This window comes from Varroa jacobsoni, unplaced genomic scaffold, assembly GCF_002532875.2.
Source record: "Varroa jacobsoni isolate VJ856 unplaced genomic scaffold, vjacob_1.0 scaffold_1150, whole genome shotgun sequence".
Classification (NCBI taxonomy): Eukaryota; Metazoa; Arthropoda; class Arachnida; order Mesostigmata; family Varroidae; genus Varroa; species Varroa jacobsoni.
Window position 1 is genome coordinate 158045 of NW_019214052.1, and position 18517 is coordinate 176561.

The 18517-nt window shown below is 41.4% G+C and overlaps 1 protein-coding gene across 1 annotated transcript in view; it reads right to left on the reverse strand.

Moving 5' to 3' along the window:
- Window positions 1-18517, reverse strand: part of LOC111267121 (uncharacterized) — a 30579-nt gene extending 12062 nt beyond the window's left edge. The window contains exon 1 of the mRNA XM_022845136.2: window positions 14586-18517. Within this exon, the coding sequence (XP_022700871.1) occupies window positions 14586-18333 (3748 nt within the window). The 5' untranslated portion in view covers window positions 18334-18517. The remainder of the gene's footprint in view (window positions 1-14585) is intronic.

Here is an 18517-nt window from a genome sequence, read left to right on the forward strand (position 1 = left end):
ATATGTTGTTTAGTAAATATCTGAGTAAACGTCTGATTGTTATGGCCTTAGAAGGGTGGCGCGTAACTTTCTTCGATTCACTTGCACATTCTACAAATGTCACCACGAATGGTCCTAAGTTATGGCGTGTTTCTATCGGATGCTTTTCAAGGTTTTTTACGTGGACAGTACCCTGACTTAGGTTCGCTTAGATTTGAAGTTATTGCTAAAAGATCATCATTTTAAATATGACACGTTTCAAATTAGACAGACACTCACATCGGCAATAAACAGCGTATGAAGACCAGCACCTTAGGGCTTTGTTAAGACAAATCTTTATACGCTTCAAACTGTTCCACGTGATTTAAATCCATACAAGGGTATAGAAAACGTCACGCTTTTTCTTTCAGCCACTTTGACATACCGCTCCGTGACTAAGTATGTACCTATGTGAGGGCTTAATCCACCATACAAAATGCTTCCCTCACGAACACCGCTAATTATGAACAGATGCTGTTAAGCATCTGCGATATATCGACATGCATCATTTGTAGTGGGAATATTGACGTCTGTAGTTAGGTCTATTTCAGAATACTAATAATTGGACCGTGTCCCAAAGTCTGGTTTGTTTCAATATAGTTGATTCCGTGTCTTCATTTGAAGTATATATCACAGCAAACACGCTGTGTAGGATTATGATGAGCGTCCTAGCCAGTTTGCACTGTGATTTGTCACTGTCATTGCTAGATTTAGCTAGTCCATATAAAAAATAAAAAAAAAAAAACTGAGAACGGATAAGACGACTGTACACAAGTTATAGGCATCTAAATAGCAAGCTTGGAAAACCGTAAAATATTATAGGTTGACTGATGATCTTCGCGTAAATAAGTTAGTAAACCAACAGTTAATAAAATGACTCGTAAATTCTTGCTATTATAATTTTACCGCTTCTTTTTTCAACCATTCTTTGGTTTGTAGTGAAGCTTCTTGAACGGCACGTTCCAACCATACATATGGAGCAAGTGCAGGGGAATTCTGCATTCATTCAAAATCATCTCATCGATATTCAATTTAAAAACCACACGAACATTATCATTCGTGCTCAAACGCACTAAAAGTATAGAAAGGTCTTAGGGAACATTAGTACTTATATAACTTTTTCGGGAAATTTCCCCCTTCTTAACTTACCATACAAGCTTTTAGGTATACCATTTGGCCATGTCAACTTAGTTGCCTGAAGCATCAGCCATTTGTTTATGAATATTTCCTTATTTCTATAAGTTTCACTGTTTAAATAATTTCTTTTAGGATGGCTATGTTGTCTGTCGTATTCTACCAGATCTCTCATCGTCGAATGCACCGTTTGTTTTTATTAAGCCTGATTGAAAGATGATCAGACTTAACTAGATAATGTGATAAAAGTCTGACTGCGCTGTGAAGCAATAGACATAATAAACAAAAAGAATTGACTGTTCCAGTATTTTCATCATTCAGAACATTTGTGCTTTTCATTGGTGAAAACACATGTCAGAGCAAACACCCGAAAAATATGAGTTTAGCATAAGTAACTGGTCACATGTACTAGCAGAAAAACGCTGTAGACTGTCCGTACGTTGCGCTTTTAGTTGAAAAAGAAAGACGTACTGAGGTAGAATATATTTAAAACATACACATACGATACGTCCAAAAGGTCTCGATGTTGTTTAGAGTGGTACGTAACGGCCAACTCGGTGACCACTGGGTCAACGTGACATCGACCCCGACTTTAAACACAATGTTTAACGGAATCCTGCCGTAAAACCACCGCGCTAAATATCCATCCAGTGATAAACAGACAAGCAGGCATAGCAGACACAACGTCAAACACGACACGCTTAAAACCGCAGGCAATCCGAGACCTGAGACAAGCCTAAGCGTGATGTCGGTGTGCGCAATATAATATCGCCTATTGCATGAGATTCCTTTCTCGGCTATTGACGGTAAAATCGCTAGCTTATTTTTTTTATGGTTTATCTAGCCTTGACAATTTATTGAAAAACAGCGATGATCTGCCGTCAACCAGATCTAGCATTACTAAAGTGCATCGTGACTTTACGTCGTAATAAATACGCACGTCAACTAGAATTTTCTCTTTTTCAATCTACTCTCTTTGTTCGGCTTTAGATCTCGATGCCGTTTAAATACATTTGTAACATTGATACGTTCTCACGGTAGTGAGCATGCATTTTACGGCCATCTTATCGGGCAAACTTCAAGGACAACAGGACAATTATGTAATGGCTTTGTCATACACTGCGAATAAATTGAACTTCTAAAGCTTCTGGCTTATAGCCAAAATTTTTCGGAAAACGAACCCACTCGTAATCGTTTAGTTCAGCCTTAATTTCCTCGTTTTTTTTATTTGCAAACGAGTCCCTTAGCGAACTTTAAGTTATGTAGCGATAAAAAAAAACTCATAACACGCGTCCCATTAAATGAACTCTGCTTGTAATTATTAGACCTAGTCACCAACTTGCTACCTGCACCAATGTAAAAAATAACATTTGCTTAAAAAATAAATATTTGACTGACTTGTCTCGCTGATACGCAGACGGTACTATGCGTTGTATCTGCTTGTCTTCTGAAGTTCACTGAAATTCGGATCCGTCTTATTCTATGTGTAATGTCTCCTTTCCGAATAGACTACAAACGATAGATAGCTCCAATCTCCGGTTTTCCCGTACGTATCCCCATCCAGGCTCTGAATAAGTTACCGAAACTACAAACTGATTAGGAAGTGGAACTCCTTGATTTATGATTATATCGAAAATCATGAGTGTCAATAAAGCAAACATAGGAAAAAATATGCATTTTATCAGTACGTCCATGGCTATGCGGCCTCCTTATACCACAAATCTTGCGTTATTATGATTATTTCTCCAAATGTACAACGCTTTGGATCGACTTACATTGTTTCTGTGTCGATCGTTTTGTCCCTCCTTGTCGAGTATTTTTTAACTATTACTATCTAAAACTTTCACTTTTTGTCAAAACTGGAAATCTTTATATTATGCATGGTCCCATTTGATTAATCATAACCGCATTGCACATGATCTACGCGTCGTAAGTTTTGTATGAAACGTACATCACCTTTAAGGCCTAGCAGATGGCGGAACTATTTGTTGTACTTCAGTAAACTATCGATACGTAGGTCGGTAAGCCAATTCTTCTAAAATAAATACAAGTTTCAAAACGCGTTTAGTAGATGTCACGCTGAAAGTTGAAGATCTTTTAAGCAGCCTTATACCTTCGACAGCTTTACGTCGTATCTATAGATCGCGTTATATTTCTATCCCTTTCTTAGTGCTTAGGTCGCTATTAACCGCAGCTTTAAACTCACTGAGAAATCGTCTATCTAGTTTTTCATATTATTTGTGCTTTTACATTTCGAGAAATTTTACTCTACTTTATATCAATTGTAACTACATTGACCTTTTCCTTTTACCCGCTACGTAGACATAACTCGATAGGTCATTCGACAATCGCTGTCTGATGTCAGGCAGGAAAACGCGTTCGACTTCCTATCGTTCGCTTAAGTTCTCCCATACAGACGGCAAACATGCTCGACCGCAGACAGCCAGACGCTCACTCATATACTCGAAATCTGCTACGTATTTCCATGCAAAATAACAGGGCTACGACTAACGTGAGTCAATATTATCTATAAAGTGTCGTTCTGTGTGTTCATCGAGCGTTCGCCCGATAGACACTGACATTGTCACAATGGTATTTACCGACACCTTTTACTCAGCAAGGCGTCTACTGCTTTCGAAGCTCCGAGAGTTGTAAACGGGCAATCGAATGTAAAGCCGTTCGTTTTATCTGACGCTGGTTTTAGGCAGTAGGGCCACATCGCTGACTGCGAGACTAGGGGATCGTTAAAATAAGAGCATAAAAATCTGACTACTACGTCAAAAAGCGCGACTATCCACACCTTTCAGTGTTTTTCTCCCATATCAACGAGGGTCATTGGATTTTGTTGCGGTCGCAATTCGTGTGTCAGTTTCTAGTTCTTTGCCGTTGTTCTATGAACACACTATGATCAGCTGACGTTAACTAAAGCAACATGGAGTAGACAGGTAGATCATCACTGTATCCCGTACGGATGATAAGGCATGTCCAACGTCTTTAGCACGAACACATAAAGGAAGCGTTCCGATACGAGTCTGCGCTTTCGTCCATCTCGTTTCTGCAAAGGATTAACAAGCAGAATCCAGTGCGATGCAGTGCAACATTCGGTTACAAAAAAAAAAAAAACTTTACATCGAGAAAATTCGGCAGGAGCTATTATAACGAGCTAGCTGGGCGTTGCCATTTTTGATCACAGTCTGCGACTATACTACGAACGAAACCCAACCATCTGGGATGTCAAGCCAGAGTTAAGCCGCTGATTATGAGCGGATCTAGGAGTATCTTAGATATCTAAGTTGACGAAAATTGTGTGACGAATGAGAAGAAACACAAGTGAATTGATGACTACCTATTTGTGAGCGTTGATTATAGTTCTTATGAATAATCTCTCTCTATCTCTATTTCTCAGCGTCACTCTTTCGGCGTGGAATGACCGAAGTTCTTTAATGTGATGGAAATATACATAGACTTGGCCCGGACTCCAAAAGCCCTTTACATAACACTTTACAAACAGATACTAAAAATATCAAGTTAGTATAGCTGCGCCATAAGGGATGTTTAACTTTTCTTTATACCGCATGCAAGCTTCACATCGCTGCCCTTTCGTGGTTACACCTGAAAATATCTTCATTTTCATCGAACGCTGCGGTCGTCTTTTGCGCAGCCGCTCGAGAGTGGTTGAGTAGAGAGGTCAGAAAGCAAGGGGAGGAGAGACCCCATCGGTCTTGTAAGGTACTGCGATGGCCTTTTTCGTCGGTGAACCGCAGCCCCTACAGATATCACTTAACGACATAACGAACTACAGAGACTTGATGCTCAAGCTGTGTCAATGGTTAAACCTCCAACAAACACGTACGAAGGCATGATGGTAATCAAGGAATCAGGCTGCCGAACTGGAAGCTACAGACCCAATTGGTAGACTTATCTAATTAAGCTTCCAAGCGTGGATGATTTCGTTTTCCTATTATTATATGCAAATAGCCGCACAGTTAAGTATGAGTGTCGATAAAAGATCGCTCCATTTGATTTCCAACATCCTTATACCTTTATTTATTTATGAGTTGCAAATTTCACAGTATGTTATACAAGTTACTCTGTTTTGGTATAGGAGAAGGGCGTCTTCTAAAGGTGACTCTCATGCTCCTCCTTTTGCTTGTCTTGCCACATTTCCGCATGACAAAGTTTTATGCTGAATGTTAGAAAAAATTGGCAACGGAATAAAATGCAGTTGACAGCCAATACCTGTTCTGCACTCGTTTAAATCAGAATCAGTCAGCCTAAATTGTTAAGTCCAGTAAATATTCAATATATATAATAAATGTAACATAATAGTAGATAATTCCTGACTTTGGCCATCCTAATCAGTAGATCCGCACCGGCCTCGTATTCAATCGTGCTAGATTACACCTGAGCACTGGCATCTCTTCGATGCCCCGGGGATTACCTGGCAATGTCAATAAGTGAATCACTGACAAGCGGAAACGTATAGAGCTTTGCTCTATATTAAGTACCTTTGCTTAGATCAAATCTAGATTAAATTGAATATCCCATTTCATTTTAAATACTTCAACAGGAAAAAACATTCTATTTGTGATAGCCTACAGTAAAGGTAAGAATATTTTTATCGAAATTCGCCCCTGTCACGTTAACCTGACACTGACAATTACCCTATGGAATTGTAAACGATCTTAGGTAATGGCAGACAAACGCAGCTACTTTTGACATTTTACGTTGTTTTTAATTATCCTCTGTCGTCTGCGCTTACCGTTTGAATATCACAAACAACATTAAATGTATGTTATGACTGATTTCAGCTAATCCTCTTTAGTCTTACTAGCTCATATAACAGCGCATAAGATACATTTCACTCTGTCAAAACTCTTCTCTTCCGCGTATTTCGTTAACCCAGCTAAACATTTCTGTCCAAACAAACGTTCTTTTGAGCACTCGTATTTTCAGTTAGCATTAGAAATATGCACGCAAAATGCAAATACGTGCAAACATGTCACGTACGAAGCCCAACCCAGACATTCTCTTTGTCCTACCAACGGAACAAGTCTATGCACCATTAAAAATGTAAATGTGTTGAAAAGCATTCTGTCGCACTGGGTCGCATCCCACATAACTTTCTACATGGGAATGATCATAGCTTTTGCGTCTGCTGGTGTCGATCGCTAACGAATCGTTTAATATTTACTAAATCACGAAGCCTATTTTTCACTGGTCCGAAACTCTTAGCTAAACAGATTTTGCTTTTAGTGTTTCGGTGTGTGCGTTTCTGCGCACCGAATCCAAGGCAGAATTTGTACTTTCTTAATAACTGTGGCCGGCACTCGTTCTTTCATGGCTCTGTTGCACCCTCCGCCCCGTCTGTGTTACTGCGGTAGTTCACCACCTCCACAACTTTTCGTATAGCAGGTCTGATGACCAGCGTCAGGTACAGTGAGAAGCCAGTTTTTGCTTTCTTCTTACATGTTTTATTATTTTTGTTGTTACTCTCGTTACTTCATTGGACTGGGTACGACGTTACCCTATAAATTCTTCTCAATGAGACAGACCAGACCAGAATCAATTTGCCGCCGCGGCTGGGGGCTAAATGAAGCTGCAGTAGAAGAGGCGAGGGCGTGACTATAGCTACGCGTGGTTCTTTTGCTGCGCTCGACCATGTAGGTCCACGCTTCAGTTCGGAGGTGACCAGCCGACATTGAACCGTTTATTTAAGCAACCGAATCTTGTCGACGCCAACAATAAATTCTCTTTTAAGGCAGTGGGCAGGTAGGTATAATGAGAGGAAAATTCATGTGGTTCGTTAAAGGCAGAAGGGATAACTTCTGCTCGAATTCTGGCGTAGCACAAAGGACCGGCACGATTCGAAGGAGGGCATTGTCCATGCACCACGGATATCCATAGCATTTCGGGCACGATCTCCTGCTGGCATTGCTACATCCTGTTCAAATCGTATTGCGCACCGTTGTGAGGCATTCTAGCCTAGTGTCTACTACGCTACGGCTGCTACATCGAATCGTTTCGACATGGTTCTTTATTTCGAGCCTATGTGGACGGCCTCAACTACAAGTTCGACTCAAAAAATTCTTTTTCTCAATATTTGCCTAAAACATTGTGCTATCTGCGTCGACCAAAACAAAGCACAGCTACTGGATAAAATTTCAGATTGCCCTGTAATAGTAGATTCGCATCAGGTTTCTACTGAAAACATCATTTTACAGCCATACCGCGTGACCATCAGTTCGCATCACCGACTATACGACGATCGATACCGTTGCTTTCTACAGTCGCAGTGCATTTAGCACCCGACAAATATAGCGTTTGATTCTTAATTCGATTCAAACCCACATGTCTGTAAAGGTACTCTTACAATATGCTTCATATTAAAACAAAAGTTAAGCATATTTGGTATAATACATGCAGCACGTACATACTATGCATCAGGTTTAAAAATACACGTAACTCCGATAGTTCATCGCAGTATATGAGAAGTCGATGATAGATTTGACGCTCTGTCTTACGGGCCAGCTTTCGTCGTGCAGGCACTTTTGAGTCATTTCGTAATTTCATAATTCAGTGCAAATGATTTTTTACCTTGATCTATGAAGAAGCAAAGTAAATTCTAGTGATCACACTTATGACTGGTTTGGCTGTACTAAATGTAATGCACAATTTATTTCTCCTATAAAGAAACGATCTTACCAATGGAATATTTAACCAACCAAATATCCATGCTTATCTCGCCCAGCTAGACATCATTTCGTCAGCTTATGCACGGCTACGATCTGTTTCTGAAAGCACTGAAAAGGACACGCTAAATGTTGATCTCTTTCTGCACCCAGCGGGCACTGTTCTATTAACTGACAGATAACGTATATCGTATGTCAGGGGCGCAGAAGTGAATTCAGACGTAACCTGGGCAGTTTTTTGTTTCCCAGGTGTCGAGAAAGCACTACATCATCTCGTTGACGTTCTTCAATTCATCTATCTTCTTTTTATGCCAATGTGTGAACGATTGTTAACTCACAAGATATCTACTGTTCATCGCTACCTATACGCCTCTGCCCAGCTGTGTTAACAGAGTGTCGTACTGGCGGGGCAGCCGGCAGCCGGCAGCCGATGGTTCAGTTTCTTTCTTTTTTTGCCGTTCTTAGTGTAACAGTTATTCTAGATAACTTAATTTGCCTTTGGTCGATTATCGAGCAGAAGAGAGTTCTTACATTCTTAGAATGGATTACATCTTCCAATAGTAATTCCCTTTATAGATCGGCTTTCGTTAAGCTGTTATGTCATAAGTCCTGGACAATTGTTACTGAACGAGATTACGAGTGGACATTAAATGTGACCTGTCCTTTCAGTCGTAGACACTACTAAGGACACAAAAACAGACAACAACGGAAGTAAATCAGGTACAGAATAGTAGAACATTCAATCTCATGATTTTTCAAAATTTTGTAGAAAAATTTCAATATTTATCTAATTATTGGCAGATGATTTTTGTGGAGGAAAGAAGATATATATATATATATATATTGGCTAATAGGGGGCTTTTCTATTCAAACGTCGCATGCAGAAGGGACGATGTTTCTTAGAACTGAATGAGTAACGAAGAGGTCGACACTGCTGCAACAACAAACTTTGTTGAGCTTATTTGTTTTGGTCATTGATCTATTTTTTTAGCTTTGACACGTAGAGCTAATCTAACGTCCCATGCCTGTAAATGAACTACAACTACCCGAAAGAAAACTTTTATAGGCCACACTGCTAAAATGGAATGAGAGAGAAATTCTCCAAGTCACGTACTTCTGGGGGGTTTCTGTGTCGCGGTCGTCGTTATGCTGCCTAAGAGACTAGTCGCCTGCTATTTGTCTCCCCTCTACCCATCAGCTGCCTGCAGGTTGCGTCATGTGTGCTTTTTATATGTCCTGCCTAAATAAATCACACATAGTTAAACATACTCGATGAAAATTAGGGTTAAGTGACAACAAGCTAAAAACAACGCCTGTCTTAACTGTTACTCATAGAAGCATAATAAATGGCTGGGAAAACGACAAACGTAACAAAAAATCAAAGATTTCAGTGTAACTTTAAGTTGAATTAATAGATATAATGCGGTCACATCACTCGTATAGCTGTCATACTGTGAAGCTGCCATACGCGGGTCAGAAGAAAAACTTTAGACAACAATTGATCCGATAAAATTTAACAATACATCATAAATATTATTGTATATAAGTGTGCACTTATGTAACCTTAATGAATCATTATATTATCGAGCCCTGTTGATTACAGTCAGTTACTTATCAAAGCTACATTCAAACACAATTCAGTAGTTTAGTACGACGAGCGCTTGGTCAGTTCGCAACGTTCGAACAGCAAAATGGCCATTCTGTTAAGAGAAAAGGCCCAGGTAGGACACGCGACCCTTGTTAGTAAATCACTGACCTCGCTAAGGGACGTTTCGCCTATTTTTCTAGTTAGTTAATAGCATGCTTTACAGCTTTTTTCATCTGGTGAGCTTGGCCATTTTTGTATCCGTTTCACGAACTGACGACTCAGCTTTCCAAAAACAATGTTCACGAAGATAGCGGCTACTCCCATACCCCATTAAAGTAAGATTCAGCACCAGTCATTTGTGTAGCTGACGTTACGTTTCACCGCACGATTCTCTGCCAGCCCACTCTGACAGTATTCCGTGCTATTACTTTTCAATGTTGTGATCCTTTCCAATTTCGCCAATGTTGCTTCCCAGCTTTTGCCGCAACAAGCGCCGAGGTTCTGAGCGGTAAACATATATCATTTAGAAAATAAAGACTACTATGAGATAAAAAAAAAGCCAGAGGATTTTACAGCTATAATTTTCCCTAAATACATGTTGACCATATCAACTGGATAAAAATATACGCACATATTCATACAAACGGGCTTTTACGATCGGAGTTTTTGCAGGTATTTTCGTTACTGCTTCATTCCGACCGAACCAAACTCACCCCGTGCCGTCACAGAACCCCATTTTAAACAAGAATTTTGCACAGAAACCAAAGAGTACTTCTTTAGCGTCCGAGCAGCTAAACATAGACAAGGTCAGGAACACGACGAAATAGATTGAGCTTGTATTATGTGTGTCATTTGGCGAACGTTAATAGCTTGTCGGTTGTATGTACGTCTGCGGCAAACTCTCCGGGGCTGGGGGCCGAACGCCGTTCCGTAAATTCAATCTGCATCTCTGTTGAATCACGTACTGGTAGTAATCAGATTAATCGATGCGCTATTCTAAAAGCAAAAGAGTAATAATTGAGAAACACGCAAACGGGAACCAACTCGATCGATGGTGTCTTCAAATCTTGAAGAATTTGTTCTTCTGTGGCAGTGAATGAATTACATAAAGCCCCTTTATCTACGCAAATAAATGATATATGTATTATCCATTCTTCTATACAGTACGTACGCTTACACGTATATAAACGCAGAGATGCGGCATATTTGTTTATTCCGTGTTCTGACGCAAACACTTGAGCTAGTGTTACAATGTAGCCTAAATTCATTGCAATCATAAATGCAACTTTTGATGCTACTTAGACACCTTTTTGCGACAAAATTGGCCACTGGACATAGTCCTATAAAATACGACACAATCATCGGCCACTGCAGTCATGTGAAATTATGCTTTAATGATTATTATAACGGACATTAACTATATATGACGGGATACGTGCCGTGATGGCATCTAAAAGCATCCAAATATAGTACGGAGTCACTTGGACGGATTCATATCGTTTCTAATATCTTATAATTGTCATTGCAACTACGCGAATGGATCTGAACTTTCAGCGCAAGCACACTTGTAATGAAAATAGATTACCTTTATAATAAAGAAATTGTGCGATGCAATCTGAAAGGAAAACGATTTATTATTATTTGTCGTTTTACTACGTTTTATTTAATCACTATATTATATGATGCGCTATAAAATATAGTATATTGCAATGAAGTGCCGCGTCTTCATCTAATTAAGCAGTAATTAATATTAGAATTTTAGGAATCCTCAGTGGAACGTCAGCCTAATACATAGCAGCCGGATGAGGATCACCGCTACCGCCATAAGCGCGGCAAAATCCATGGCGATAATGGCCTTGTTCCTACAGCTGCAGCATTAGTTAGTAGCGTCCTATATTTGGTAGTCACTCACGATAAATGAAGTACGTTCACAAAAAGAGGAAGCACTGGATGCTTTTCACCGCAAGGTAAAGCCAAGCTTACGGATAGCGTTGATAAATTTCTCCGATATATATGACGACGTCAGTAGATTATTACACAGAACAGGAATAGACTCCATTAGCGCTATCGAACTACCTGTTCCATTGGCCACATCGTATACGAGATTCAGCTTTCGTTCTGCTACTGGTCACATCTGAGAGTGGCAATTTCGTGACGACCTTTCCTCTCTTATCGGTTTTGCTGCGTCATTAACTAGCGTGTTTGGTTTTCATTTTCGCGGAAGCGTACCTTCCGTCATTCTCGCACAGCTAGCGGTCATCCATCGACAGATTCAAGTCATGACCACAAGTAGCAAAAAATCAAAAGTTACACATCGATGCTTCGAAAAGCGAAGAGCTACAACCTGGAAACAACCAGCGGAGCATGAAACAGTACGAACAATGATGAGTTACTCCTAAATGTACCTCACGCGACGTTTATGTGTCTGACATTCGTGTTTTTATCGCCCTACCTTAAAAACAAAAATTCAACAAACGAGCGCTAGTCCTGAGCATCAGATACCGCAGTGGAATTATTATTATTAAAGACTATATTGATGCTAGGTTTGTCGGCCGACTCTGTGCATGTGACAAATGGTGGTAGAAACTGTTTCATTTCACGATCGAACTAATTGCCCTACAACCTATTTGCGCTAGGACAGGGGCAATTAGCATTTGAGACAATGAAAAACACAATCAGAGCAAACATTATTAACAGCTTTGTTATCCCTGAACAGTGGACAACAGCGACTTTTAACAACGTCGATGGTGCTGCTTTCATGCATGCCGAATGCATAGAAACCGAAGGTCTATCCGTACCATGAAGAGCTATTAGAAAAGGAGAAGCCCACTTTTGTTGGGCAGATAAGTGTCGGCGATTGTCTTGCGTGAGGATAAACAAACCGAGATAGGCTATCGTACAGATTATGATGCTACACCTAGTTGGGTGACATATTGCCCTATATGTATATATGGGTGCCATAACATAGATGAGCATATGTAAATTTCTCACTGCAGAATAAAAGGCTGATTTGAGAACATCAATAATGATATGCTTCCGATCTTTTTCAAAACGAGATGAATTTTCTTTTTTTAACACCTCGCCATGTTCATTGTAAATGTGATACAATGGCTCTGGTATAGGAAACTGTTGATTTCGTACATAAGTCGACCTAAAAACGAAACAGCGACCCTTTCTTAAGGTCATAGAAAATGTGTACTGGAGTTTTCTTTATGTCACCTTGGTAACTAAATATAGGTAACTAAAAATAGGTGTGGTCGCGCACACCTATTTGTGCAAAAACAGAACTACCGACCAGAAGAAGTTCGGAACACAGACCGTACGGGAACAGAATCATTTCTCGTATGAAATTAAAACTCCATTTTGTCCTGTTTTATTTAAAATAAATGTAAATCGCCGTGGTACCTCTTTAGCCGTAACTGTAATTCAGTGCGCAGTAAATAAACGAATAATTCGTATACGTCACATTACTTGTGCATAAAAAGTTTTTGGGGTACTGTTCTATTTTTTTTCTCATTTTATTATGATTTGCATTGTTGCATTAACAATACGGCTAACTTACCTGAATGAACTACCAGGCCCACCTGAATCCTTATGATCTACTATATTAACTAATTAATTGAGCTATATCTGAAATTGCCTCTTTGTTGTAAATTTTTTCTTGCCAGACTTAGAACTGGACAAACAGAAACGTTACGTCGCTCCACAGTGCAGCCAGTAGATATAGTAGAGTCTGTAAATGACTGTTGAAATTTAACTTATATGCATCTATATACCAGTAAAGGTCGTTTTAGCACGAAGCTCAATTTGATTTTATCTGTTGTCTTAGCAGCCGCTTCGGTAAAAAGGTTTTCACAAATCATGTTTGAACGAATTTAGGTATCCGATTGGCGGGGTACCCTAATACCCCACAGAAAGCTCATCCTGTACTACTGTGAAGCACTTCTAGGTTGTAGGATGTCTTCAAAACAAGCATCTTGCAGCGTACTTTTTGGTTAGCAACTGTTCAGCGGTCTGTATACAACGGATGTAAGGCCGTTCGTACTCGTCCACGGAACGAACCCGTTTCAAATGTAGTTCACAGTCGACCTGTAGATCATGGCCGATAAAAGCGTCCCGTCTGGGAGTGTCAGACACACAGAGAAGTTTCACTCGTATAATGGTTCCACCCGTTCCATTCTATCATCTAAGACTTAATTCATTTGCGATCGCCCAATGTGTAAAAGAAATACGACTAATATCTCCGTGTATGGTAAAACGTTTTATCGAGTAATTTGCTTTTGAATGCACGCGTTATATAATAAAAAGCACTTCATTACACCTATCATACCCCTATTTCAGCGACAGTCAGTCTATATATAATATAATTAATGCTCATTTTTTGTGGCACATGCAAAAACGTATCCTATACAGCGCAAACTGTAAAAAAAATCTGTGCTTGTTTAATATTCAAAATGGGCAATTCATTTCGCAATGACTGACAGCACTCCTACTTGCAATTCTATGCTTTCATATCTTCTTCAAGTGAACGGTAGAATAGAAGCTAACTGGACCAGCCAGAGAATCCCTATTGATAAGGCTAATAATATATTTATCTGGACTGAAGGCCTGCCACTGCCTGTTATCGCATTATAAATGGCTGGTGTCGTACGGCTAAGCTTAACATCAGCTGTTCGCTAGACATTCACCACTCTCGATTGCCGCTAATTGAAGATTGTATCTATAGTACTCATGAAGTAGAAGAAAAAGGGTTCCCCTATATATAGCAGTTTTCAAAGTAAAGCTTACTTGGCCAAAAAAGGCTTCAAAGCAATAACTGTTGTTTTTTGAGTCCCGATCTACAACTATATATATATATATATATATGGAATGAGCAACGATAGCAGAATGACCGGCGGCGAAAGATCTGTCGCAGATGTTTGATGATAGTTCGTTTCCATTTGCAGCCCCATTTGACCCAACGAAACAAGACGGTACATAGTATACTATACAATAAGTACAAGTAAATTGATACGATATATTAGTCGACTACTCGAAGCAGTCTGAACGAAATGTTAAACGCAAAAAAGAAAACCAGTCCAGCAAACGTAACGCAGTCTGCTTCAAGATGATAAGGCCACCTCACAGGCACGTTTCACGTATGCCACACTCACCGAGGTCGATGATGTCCAGTTTCCCGTTTACAGGTTTCTGCGTTTGCGACATCTCAATCCAATCAATATCCGCAATACTGCTAAGTTCCGGCAAACGTTGTGAACAGTTTATAAGCGTTGTCTCGAACGTTCGGTTATTGTTTTCTATGGCGATAGTTACCGGACGAAAAACAGTCACGTTGAACACATGTGGAGGGCCCTCATTAAAGCCATCATTGAGGGCAAACTCGAAGCTATCATTCGTACAGCAGAGCACCGATGTGTGTATGTACGAGATGCGACTGAACTCTAAGTCTTGCCAACTAAATGACGAGATGATTGTTTGATTAAGCTCAGCGTCGTTGGCATTTCTCCAAATAGAGCCATATCGAGGTTGTTTGACAATATTGACACGAACAGAGGTCGGATCGCTGTCCGCGTCTACTATTTTGAGATGCTCGGAGGTGATGACTGAAGCATCACCGATCTTCACTTGAAGACCTCTATTGGCCAAAACCGTTGGTGCCTCATCATCGACAGCCAACACCTTTACTGCAATACGCTGGCGACTCGAGTGGATGCCGTCGCTTACCGTCACCTCAAACGAATCGTGCAGGTTTTCTGAATCATCATGTTTGTACATCAGCAAGGTTAAAGCGTTTTCGAAAAAACTCACCATCGCCTCCACACGCCCGTTTGGCTGGAGCAGGCCGACGATTCCGTGCGTCGGAAGATGATTAATTCGAAAGCTGAGATTATCTCTAGGGACGTCCCCATCGACAGCTTCAATTTTTACCGGAGCTTCGCGACCCTCGAGGACAGTCACGTTGATCACCTTAAGACTAGGAGTCTCGTCATTCTGTGGAGTTATAGATATTTGTATTTTTTTTGGCGGGCTAACGTTGATTCCATCGGAGCAGCTTAGGCTAAAGTGGTCTTCAGTCGGTTCAACGAAACGGTGAACAATTTGCCTGTACACTATCTGATCAACGTTATTGTTGTCTATTTGGTTTACTACGTTATCATTATTTAAAGTTAACCGGCCGTAGCTGGGAGCCTCTGTGATGTGACACCAAAACGCTTTCGAGTCTATGTCAAATACTTCTATGTCCAAATTGACGGACGCCGCCTCCATAACTTGATAGAAATGCGCCGCCTTGATTATGGGTGCTGCATTATCAACTGGGATGATCCGGACGTGTACTTTTGCTAGCCCCTGTGAATATTCCAGAACAAATTGATCTTTGTTTTCTGTTAAGCCAACCTCTTTCCCCGAATGAACGTACGTTATCTGGACCGTATCGTCTTTTTCGACGGCAATAAAAACCTGACCATGACGCGGTATGCTGGCTAGGGTAAAATTCGAACCCGTCTGGACAATGCTATTCTTGCGTCCCTCGTCAACAACCAGCTCAAGACTATGCTCTCGCCGACCCTCGGTCCCCGTCATCTGGTCGTCGACGATAAGCTTTACAACAATTTTAAAGTACTGCATACCGTTCCTTTTAAACTTGCGTCGCTTCAGCCGTGATCGTTTCACTTTACGCCTCCGAAGCGTGTGATCCTTTGGATTTACCGCCAACAACTCGAATGTATCACTCGTCGGCGCAAAGCCACTTTGATACGATATACATCCGGCGATCAGCTCTCCTTGGCTAAAGCTATCTCCAATAACAAAGTCGTTATCGACACCATTTCTCGTCCTCACCAAACGACCGGATTTAGGCAAAACAGTCACGCCAAGCACCGTCGATGAGCTGTTATAGCCTAACGATAGAAGCTCGCTGCCAAGCACGACTTTCGGCTGTCGGCACACAATTTGCTTTGAGACAGTCTTGCTAATTTTAAGAGCTTCCAGGTACACCTGCAAATTGTTTGTTGGCCCGGTATTTCCCATAGCATCATACACCCGAAACTCAAAAATGGCTTTTTGCCCACCAACCCTATGAAACACGTTCGGTGGGAAGTAGAAAACCGAGCCCTGATTGATGTCACCCTGAGAAAAGCTACTTATCTGGTGGCCCTTCTCATTCCCTAAATAGCCACTCACTGCGCTATCCATTGTCTTTACTTCGTACATCACTTCGCGTGCGCAATTCGCCGCGAAGCCAGCGTCGACGCCGCCTTCCCTGGCATCGACGAAGTGTAGGTTGCTTTTGCCGAGCGGAACGCGGATATTGCGCGGGTGGACTACCACTTGTAAGGAACACTCAAACTGCTGCGGGGCCACAAGGTCTTCCTTCTGACCGGTATACTCTACGAGAAGTCTGGTTGTGTGTTGTTGGCCGCTGCCCGGTGTGGTATAGGAGAAAACGATCGTCTCCGAAGTTGAGGCATTTCGGAAAGCTCGGAATGAGATTTGTAGATCTAGAAGATCGCTGGACGAGATATTGTTCACAACCTCGCCGTACTTAAGCAGCCGCCCACCAGCTGGCGGGTCGAGGAGCGTTAAGTTGAAGCTGCCGGTGTGGCTACGCGCTAAATTCAAGTGCTTCGGACTTAGAACAACACCGCTGCCGGGGACCACCCTGACAGGGTTTAACTGGAGCTGCAACTCTTCATATGGGACTAGCAATACAGGGACAATAAAGTGAAACGAACCGAAGGCGAGAACGAGGTTATCCGTAGTGACAGTTCGGGCGAGATGCGTGCCTACGCCCTGAACACTGTAGTCGAGTGACATGTTGGTACCAAATGAATCGATCGGTGATCCGTTAGCAAGAAGGATACCCCGCTGTAGGCCACGCACCACTCGTATTTCGGCATCTCTGGAGCTCGTTACGGTTAAGCGAACTGTAGACGTCGTTCCAGCCAGCACTACGCCGTTATAGGACAGGTCGATATCCACCGGGATAGAGATTGTGACGAAAAATGGGTCCGATGTTTGGCCGAACATAGTAACTAATTCTAGTTGTACCATAGTCTCATCAGTAGGTTTTCGACAGTAGAAGGCGATCGCCAATTTATCGATAGCTTCTTGGGTGAATTGCGCTACCTTCGTTCGTGTTAGCGCTCGCAGAAAGGTGCATGAGGAGGGCAAGCTGATCACCCTGAAAAAAGAACTGGAGTCGTCCGTGGACAGAACCTGACGTAACACCGCCGATAGGAGTCTGGGTACGACTTCTATTCGAAGCTGACTATTGAATGAGGGCTCCGGGAGTACTGCCTTTGGAGAGAGCCCCACGGCGATATTCACCTCGAAGTTATCAGCCAACCTCACAGCTAGCACGAATTCATCTGATTCGTTGGACTCAGTGTAAACATCTAGAATATCGATACAATTTCTCCACAAGTATGGATCGTCGTCACAAAGACCAAGCAATGGAGCGCTTCGCGGACGACGCCTGATTCTTGCCTGACATTCCGTAAGGTTTAAAACCTTTGAAAGTGTTTGATTAGCTCTCAATGTAGGTAGCTTTGTTGATTTCTTCAACAAGCCTTGGAGTCGAGGATTTTCTTGAACGTTAAGTTTAAGTGATAGTAACCGCACATAGGGCGATTCGATAGCGAACTCTACAATAATTTCACGCGGCTGATAAAACCCAAGGTGTATGATACGAACGGCATCAGAAGAGCAGTCTCCTCGAAAGCGAACTTCAACGTGGGGATCATCGTTGATTAACATTGCTCTAGAGCAGTTTTTTAGTAGTTTCACATATCGCTCTAAACCCTGCCCTATATCCGTTGACAGATGACGGATCTCTAGACCGTCCGTAAATATCACCGCACCATACCAAAGTAAATAGAGCATCTCCCAGAAGAGCCTCATAATGTATCCTATTATCCGGAAGCAGCATAAAAAACATATTAAAGAGATGCCTTTTGTGGGGTAGATCAAATTTAGGCAAGTGAGTCAGTCACATTCATACATGGTTGATCAACCTCTACGTTCAATGTTAATATGGGCTTTTTATATTTACGCGCTCCACATTTATATTACGTAGACAATAGTC